We start from the raw sequence: 9,229 nt of genomic DNA on the forward strand, positions 1-9,229 counted from the left end.
AGATAGAAATGGCCATGAGATAGAATCTCAGCTTCCAATGTATGGAACTATTGTTGTGACCCCCATTGAAAACATGCCACTTTGAACACCAGAAGTCACAAGGACAAGAAGCAAACATCTGATCTTTGGCATGATGGATCAGTCCCAGTTTTACACCTGGATTTACTAGAACCATGCGCTCTGGCTCTGAAAGAAACAGTTCCATTTCCAGAGCAACTGACTCTCACATGCATTGCTACTGCGAATGTACCATCATACAGCCCCTTTGAAAAACCGTTTGTCAATGTTCTATAAGCTTAAGCACTCATCAATCCATAGCAGTTCTCCTCCTAAATACCTACACATTTTATAAGAATCATGAACTGTGGATAATTCATATATCTCTGAATATATAAATAGAAAAACTCATAGCTTATTAAAACTTGTAGCTTATTGAATATTATTCAGCAACAAAAAGGAATGTATTGCTGGTATATGCAACAGGAATAGCTGGATCTTACAAACATCAGATTTGGAAAACAAGCCAGATCCAAAGTGAAAACCTATTGTATATTTTCATTCATACTCATTGCAAATATAGACCAAAGTAAGCTGTGGTCATCGAGTTTAGAACGTGATTGCCTCTGGTGGGAAGCAGGGATTGACTGGAAAGCTCCTGGCATGAGAGAATGTGATGGGGCCATGGGAATGTTCTACATCTCCTTTTGGGTGATGATTACATGGGTGTATATGAATGTTAAAAGTCACTGATGTGGAGACCTATGGTGTATGCATTTTTATTGCGTGTATTTTAAACTGGAGAAAACTGAACAGGAGACAAGACAGGAGCAGCTGGAAAAGTGGGAACCATCTTAAGAAACACTGGAAAGCTGAATGCTAGGCTGGCAGAGAGAAAACCTGGAGGGCAATGGAATCCCCAAGGCAGAACCAAAAGGAATCAAGATTTTGTGACACCAGGTACCTCCAGAGTTGGAAGTAAAAGTGAGGCTAAACACAGAGATTTTGATAAAAATCTGTTGGAGAAGTTTCTTTAGTTCCTTGGGTCAGCTCCATCAAGTTAGCATCTGGATGACTACTTCCACCAACGACTTCCACTCATCTTTCAGTGGAAAATGAGACTTTCTCGCTCCTATATTCCAGGTGAGAATTGGAGGTTGCTAAAATTAGGTGATGAAGTTGGATTGTGGACATAAAAGTGCAGGAAAGAAAGGGATTCTGACAATTTCTGGAGATGGTAGCTTGGCTCACGTTCCAACTTGGAATGTGAGAACTGAATTTCTGCTTGTTATCTTCAGCAGCATCACAATCTTATCCTAGGCAGATAGATGCCCTGGAATGGCTATCATTAAAAAAAATCTTGGATAGTAAAAGAAAAGAAACATAAACACACAAATAACTTGTAGAAAATATTACTCCTATTGTCCTCCTGTTTCTATTCAGCTACTTTCATAAATATTTTACATTCTCTTGCCAAATAAGAGCAAGCAATAGTACAGCTAAACTTGCTTCTGAATTAGTCTTCTGGAAAGTTCAGGGAGTTAGGGGTGGCTGTGCAGGGCTTCTTCAAGCAATTGCAATTAGAATTCTATGTTACTTCATCTGACAATCTCAATTTGGGTCACTCTTCTTTGTAAAATTTGCCCATATCTAGCTGTTTGCCCATGTCCAATCATAAGCTTTTGCTATTCTGTACTGTTTTGTTTTGGAAAATCAAGGAACATTAATAATGAAAATTATCTAAAAGCAAGTATAGAGCCATCTTTGTCCTCTCCCATGACCTTTGTTCCTTCATTTCTGAAGGCTTCTCTTCATTTCTGAGAAATAACAATTATGAGTTCGATGCATATTCTTCATGTTTATAGTTGGAAGTCTACAGAGCCAAGATGATATGTCAGGTTTGGTTTTAACAACTTCTCTTCCTCCTGCTACCTATTTAAAAACTCAATATTACAAGGCCTGAACAGATTGCTACGTATATAGATCCTAGTGACTCCAACAGAGTCAACAGACCTGTGTAATTTTTTATTTTATTCATTCCCCTGCTGATGGACATGTAGATTATTTCCACATCTTTGTTATGTCAAACAACACTTTCTTGAACAGCTGTGTGCATAGAACTAGAGTTCCTTGGTTATACTGATATTTGTTTTCAATTATTCTAAGAATAGCTAGGTCAGTCTACAATTTCTATCTCCATTAGCAGTGGGACAGTTCTGGTTTCCCCATATCTTGGCCCATTTTTACACTGTCAGATCGTTTCACTTTTTCTAATTTAAATTGAGAAAAAGTGTCTCATTGCATTTTCTCAATTACTAGTGATCTTGTACATCTCCTCATATTTATTGGCCATTTGGATTTCCTCTTTTTTTGAGTTGCCTTTTCTAAGGCTTCGATCCCTTCTTTTGGGTTGACTCATTGTTTTTATTGATCTGTGGAAGTTTTCAGGATACTTATTCATTGTCCATTTTACATATGACAAAACTGTTCTTCCAGCCTGTATCTTGTCTCAATTTTTTATGTCATCATTACACTGGAATGAGTTAAATATGTCAGAAATTTTCATCGTGGTTTGTGCTTTTGGCTCTTCTTTAAGATAATTTTCCCACCTTGAATTCATAAACACATTTTTCAGTATATTCTCAAATAGCCCTAAAGTTCTCTTTTATACAGTCTTTAATCCATCACTAATTTACTCTTCTAAGTAGTGCACGGTAGAGCTCTATTTTATTTTTCCCCCCAATATCAATATCTCTTATTGAATTGTCGATTGCTTTTCATGGGATTGGTAAGCCACCTTTATTATATACAGACTCCCACATATACAGTTGAGCCTTGAACAAATGAAGTGCATGGGTCCACTTATACAGGGATTTTTTTTCCCACAACTGTATTGGTAAATTTTTTGGAGATTTAGAACAATTTGAAAAAGCTCCCAGATGTATCTTGTACTCTAGAAATATTGAAAAATATAAGAAAAAATTAGGTGTGTCATGAATGCATAAAATATTTATAGATATTAGTGTATTTTAACATTTGCTACCATAAAATATGTACAATCCTGTTACAAAAAGCTAAAATTTATCAGAATTTACACACACACACAGACCATACATAATGCCATTTGAAGTTGAGATAAATGTAAACAAATGCAAAGATATAGTATTAAATCATAACTGCATAAAATTAACTATAGTAATACTGTATTATTTTAAGAATTTTGTAGCCTCTTCCTTTTGCCATTGCAGTGAGCTCGTGTGGTGAGTATACTCTTAAAATGCTGCAGAGATGCTCATCTCTGCCTGAGCAACTTTTTTCTCTCTGGTAAATTGTCTATCACAGTAAAAAGTGATCTCTTGAGTATCATGTTTACGGCAATATCCTAAAGCTTGAATAATACTATGGGGCCCAGACGAAGTGCCACTAGTGATGCTGGAAATGTTCCCAGGAAGCAGAGAAAAGTCACGACAGTATAAGAAAATGTTGAATTGCTTGATGTGTAGTGTACATTGAGGTCCGCAGTGAGGTTGCCAGCCATTTCAGACAGGCTATTCATCTTGTAAACGGTTAAGGTATCCATAAATATAGTACAGTATAGTAAATACATTTTCTCCTCCTTATGATTTTCTTAAAAACATTTTCTTTTCTCTAGTTTTCTTTACTGTAAGAATCCAGTATTTAGTACATGTCACATACAAAATCTGTGTTAATCAACCGTTGATATCTGTAAGACTTCCAGTCAACAGCAGGCTCTTAGTAGTTCAGTTTTGGGAGGAGTCAAAAGTATTTGAGGAGTTTCAACTGCACAGGGATTCAGCACCCTGAACCCCCTCATTGTTCCAGGGTCAACTGTACACGTATCTGTGTCTGGTCTCAGTATCTGTGCTTAGAGGTACTGTTGATATCAGCTCAAATATTACAGTTTGATAAGGGAGAAGTCTTTTTTTTGTTTTAAGGCATCATTTTGGGGGTTGTCATTTAAATATTTGACTCTAACAGTCAAGCTCTACCGCCTTGAACAAGTGACTTAATGTCTCAATGACTCAGTTCTGTCATCTGAAAATTGGAGGTAAGAATTTTCTTATAGGTCATAAGAATTAAATGATTTATTGTACCAAGAGTAAACCGAACAGTGTTTGCCATGTTATAGTCACCAGGTATGTTAGCTATTTTAAATAATATTTTACTATTAGAAATAAAGAGGGATTTCTGTTCATCAAAAGATATGAAAAAAAGAGAGAAATGACAAACCAAGGAGTGTGAACTGATATTGTATTACTCATATCCAGCAAAGAGCTGATATCCATTATATATAAAGAGCTAGTGCAGAGAACGCCAACCCAATAGAAAAATGGACAAAATACATAATAGGCAGCTTATGAGTAAGAATATCCAAATGGCCAATGAACACGAAAAAATTACTCACTCTCATTTGCAGTTAGGGAAATGAATTTTTTTTTTAAGTTTTAAGTGACAAAATCTCACTGTGTCACCCCAGGCTGTTGTGTGGGGACGAAATCACAGGTAAAACAAATCTTAATGCCCTCACCTAACTGGCTAAAACTAAAAAGTCTGACATTCACCAAAGGTTTGCAAAAGTGAAGAGCACTGAGCACCCTCATACACAGCTATCCTGTGTGTAAATTGATAAAAACTGTTGAAAAACAATCAGGCATGGTAAAGTTTGAATTCACATACAGTTGTCCCTTGATATTCTGCAGGTGGATGGGGTTCGGTCCTTAGTAACCCCTGAGGATTCTGAGGATTTTCAAGTCCGTATATAAAATGGCTTGGTATGCGCATGTAACCTATACGTATTTTCCAACATACTTTAAGTCATCTCTAGATTACTTACATTATGATGAAAATGCTATGTAAATAATTGTTTACCGTATTATGTTCTATTTATTTTTATTGTTTTTTTTTCTGAATAATTTCTACCCACAGTTGGCTGAATTCACCGATGCTGAAGCCAGAGGTTACAGTGGGCTGCCTGTATTCTGTGACAAGGGATCCATTCATACCTAAGAGGACACATGAGCTCCAGTATACATGTCCAAGCGTGTTCTGAGCAACACTGTAAGAGGTCAAAAGTGGAAACAACCCAAGTGCCCATCAACAGCACAAACATTTATACCATTGAATGCCTTACGGCAAGGTAACAGGATCAAGTACAGCTACATGGAACACATAGATGAGGGAAATAAAACACAAAATACATTAAAATATAAAAAGCACAATTCTATGTATATAAGGTTACATAACATTTTCAAAATCAGCAACATTTTAATTAATTTAATTAATTTAGAATTCTCCTGCAGAGTTTTCTCTCTTTTCTCCAATGTGTTAATTTATTTAATCATTTATTTACAACAGCACAGATTAATATTTATTTTATATTTTGGAATATGATATAGTGGTATTTTAGTTTGTTCCTTAAATTGTTCAAGATTTGGCCATTGGGAGCTGTTTTATTGGTTTTTGTACCCCTCTAGAATTACCCCATCAATGCTTTTGTTTGTTTTCTATTTATCACATCCTTATTTTCCAGCACTCCAAGATGCTCTCGGCCCTTTCTGTATATTTCCTTTCCAGATTTAGAAACTGTATTTCTTCATCAGTATTGCTAGATTGTTTTTTTCTTTAAAAGTGTTAGATTTCAGTTTTATTAATCATCTTTTAAAAAAACATATTGTCCCTTTTATTTGTAATTCTATTTTTATTTTAATGTTTTATTTTTTGTTTTGGTTTTGTTTTACTAATTGCTTGACTTCAACATAAAAAAAGTTTTAGAAATGTGGTTATTAATTTTCAAGTAAATATGATTGGATTCAGGTTTTTTATTTTTAACCTTCAATATTATTTCACTGCGGTCCAGATGTGCTGAATTTATTGACCTATTACATTTTAATTGACATTTATTTTGTAGTCTTGTATTGGGAAATTCTTCTGAGTGTTTTCTATATATTTTTGGTTGTTGCAGGTTATATGATCAAAATTGTTGTTTGTTGTGCAAATTATTATAGCATTACTAGTTTTGTTCTCTGCACTATTGTTTTCTGAGAAAACGGTGTTACGGGGAAAAAAACTTCCATCATGAGTGCAGATTTTTCAGTTTTACCTTATAACTCTCAGTCTTGGCTATGTGTCACTGTTATGTGTTTAGGTGCGTTAAGTTCATCACTGTAATGTTTTCCTAGTGAATTTTCTTTTTCAATAACTATAAAATGTGCTCCTTTGATCCTATCAATACACTGGATATTAATATTGTTGCCCTAGGTTTCTTTTGTTTAATATTTGTCTGGATTGCCTGTTCCCATAAATTGACCTTTAATCAGTTAGCTTTGTTCTTAAGATTGGTTTAAAACGTAGAATAATAGGGAGGGGCATGGGAGGGTGGGACGTCTAATGTAAATCCAGCCCAGTGATTACATTAGCTGGGCGCTGATTAGGTTAGGATGTTGCCCAGGTACAAGGCCAGGATCTTCGGGACCTGGCTTCATTTGGAGTTCAGCTACCAAAAGGAAACCTTCCTCTGGGTCCTGGAGTATTTGGCCTGAAATTGGGAACTCGGAAGTTGCTGCTCCAGGGCGCTCCCTGCGGAGCTCCGCCGCCTGCCTCTCCGCCCGGCCTTTCCCGGCGTCCCCACGCGGGGCGCAACCGCGAGAAAGAAACGCAGGTCGCACCGTCAGCGCCCAGAGCAGCGCCAGTTTCCGGGCCCGGGCTGCTCTCGGAGCCATGAGCTGCGGCCGCCCCCCTCCCGACGTGGACGGCATGATCACCCTCAAGGTGGACAACCTGACCTACCGCACCTCTCCCGACAGCTTGAGGCGCGTGTTCGAGAAGTACGGGCGCGTGGGCGACGTGTACATCCCGCGGGAGCCCCACACCAAGGCGCCCCGGGGCTTCGCCTTCGTCCGCTTTCACGACCGGCGCGACGCCCAAGACGCCGAGGCCGCCATGGACGGGGCGGAGCTGGACGGACGCGAGCTGCGGGTGCAGGTGGCGCGCTATGGCCGCCGGGACCTGCCCCGCAGCCGCCAGGGAGAGCCACGCGGCAGGTCCAGAGGCGGCCGCTACGGACGGCGGAGCCGCAGCTACGGGCGGCGGAGCCGCAGCCCCAGGCGGCGACACCGCAGCCGATCCCGGGGTCCCAGCTGCTCCAGGTCCCGCAGCCGATCTCGCTATAGGGGTTCTCGCTATAGCCGGTCTCCCTACAGCCGATCTCCTTACAGCCGGTCGCGCTACAGCCGCTCTCCCTACAGCAGATCTCGCTACAGGGAATCTCGCTACGGCGGATCTCACTACAGCTCATCTGGTTACAGTAACTCTCGCTACAGCCGATATCACAGCAGCCGGTCTCACTCGAAGTCTGGGTCCTCCACTAGCTCTCGCTCTGCATCAACCTCCAAATCGAGCTCTGCGCGACGATCCAAGTCCTCCTCGGTCTCCAGGTCTCGCTCGCGGTCCAGGTCTTCATCTATGACCAGGAGTCCTCCCCGGGTATCCAAGAGGAAATCCAAATCAAGGTCGCGATCCAAGAGGCCCCCCAAGTCTCCTGAAGAGGAAGGACAGATGTCCTCTTAAGAAAATGATGCATCAGGAAGCAACGTGATGGAGGACTTGGGGAAAAGGATCACATACTCAGTCTATGGAAGCAACGTCCCTGGAAGAAGAGGCTGCCTATTGAAAAGGTTGTGTCACACTTTTCTACCTTTTTGCCAGTTTGAAGCTTTGCATCAGGTGGCAAAATTCATTCTATGTGCCGTTTTGTTGTTATTCACATTTTATTGTAACTTAGGAGGTGAACGACCTAAGATTACGTTATTGGGTTTGGATATTTGAGGCAAAAATTTATTTTTATTTCTATAGTGATGACTGTTTTGGTTTGAAATGAACAGATTGGTAACCTAATTTGTGGCCTCCTGACTTTTAAGGAAACGTGTGCAGCCATTACACACAGCCTAACGCTGTCAAGACATTGCTTCAACATTGCCTTCATTCCTTAAAAACCTACAAAAGGTGGTGTAAATTAATATGGATAATTTTATTTACCTCCATGTCTAAAAGGTAGTATGACTCAAATTTGTATAAAGATTTTTCATGTGAAAGGACTGGGGTTTTAGCAAACACAGGTCTAATCTCTTTTGTGTTTTTGTGCACCAGGCCCGGCTGCGTAGCAGTTGAGTGATGCTGGTTAGCTATTAAGGTGGCCTGTTGCAGTGCAGAGTGCTGAGCTGCTTCCTGTTTTCTTCTGATTGCTCCTGGGGAAAACACGCCTTGTCCTGAAGAACAAATGGCTGTCCAGTTTATTAAAATGCCTGTCAACTGCACTTCCAGTCACCCAGGCCTTGCAGATAAATAATGGAGCATGCAGTGAGCACATCTAGCTGATGATAATCACACCTTTTCCCCCGTCTTTTCTGAAAAATTGTAAATCTGATCATATCAACATGTATGAACTTAAAATATGGAGAATGTTATGGAAGAAATAGTTTATAAGTTTGTTAAGTACTTATAACATGGTTTATCTTTTTGATTATTAATTTTTTACGCTAACCATTGTTTCTGTAGTTAAAATTGTTTTCTTGGTGTTATCTTTTCTCAAAATAAAATTAGAAACTTTTGATGGAAAGTAGGTTGTTTTATTTTCTGTATGACTTTTGGATATTTGTACTTTTGAGAAAATTATTAGCACCAAGTGTTTCTCAAAATATAATTTTTAAAAAATCCTTAATAGGCTTTTAGCTATGTCCTTTATTGTTTTATCACAATGCAGTTTATTTGTAGTTTCTCTCTTTTTTCCTCACACCTATGGTTTTTTTACTTCCAAAATTATTTTCAAATAATCCATTTTTGGCTTTCATCATTATCCCTACTAGATGTTATGTGTTCTTTTGCAATTGTTTCTGCTTATGCCTTTACTAGCAAAGGGAAAAATAACAATTTGGTGTCAATGATCTGGTGACAATAGGATTACACTGGAGCCAATTGAATAAATTTATTCTTTCAATCATAGGGATCTTCACTAATATTTTTGACTGAATTATCAATTAAAAATATTTCATTCCCTTTGTGCAGAAACTGCTAAATCCAGGATTCGATTCTTGAATGAACTGGCAAGGTGGCTGTGGTCTGTAGATATACATCCCACATTTTGTTGTTATAACAGTTAGTAGTTAGTATTGCTTTCATATATAGACTCCAGAATCTAAATTTTACGATAATGACA

The 9,229-nt window shown here is 38.8% G+C and overlaps 1 protein-coding gene across 2 annotated transcripts; it reads left to right on the top strand.

Moving 5' to 3' along the window:
* Positions 1–4,929: 4,929 nt before the first annotated feature.
* On the top strand, positions 4,930–9,013 carry LOC738544 (serine/arginine-rich splicing factor 8). 2 transcript variants are annotated; one of them, XM_009424019.5, is made up of 2 exons: positions 4,930–8,067; positions 8,164–9,013. In XM_009424019.5, exon 1 carries the CDS (start codon positions 6,736–6,738, stop codon positions 7,582–7,584), a length of 849 nt encoding a protein of 282 aa, XP_009422294.1. In that variant the 5' UTR covers positions 4,930–6,735; the 3' UTR covers positions 7,585–8,067; positions 8,164–9,013. The 2 variants fall into 2 exon arrangements, with proteins under 2 accessions (XP_009422294.1, XP_009422295.1); XM_009424020.5 differs by having other exon boundaries at positions 4,930–7,691.
* The last annotated feature ends 216 nt before the right edge of the window (positions 9,014–9,229 follow it).

This window comes from Pan troglodytes, chromosome 9, assembly GCF_028858775.2.
Source record: "Pan troglodytes isolate AG18354 chromosome 9, NHGRI_mPanTro3-v2.0_pri, whole genome shotgun sequence".
Classification (NCBI taxonomy): Eukaryota; Metazoa; Chordata; class Mammalia; order Primates; family Hominidae; genus Pan; species Pan troglodytes.

What these genes read in the sequence shown, in the direction of transcription:
- LOC738544 (XM_009424019.5), top strand. Translation starts at nt 6,736, where the DNA reads ATGAGCTGCGGCCGCCCCCCTCCCGACGTGGACGGCATGATCACCCTC.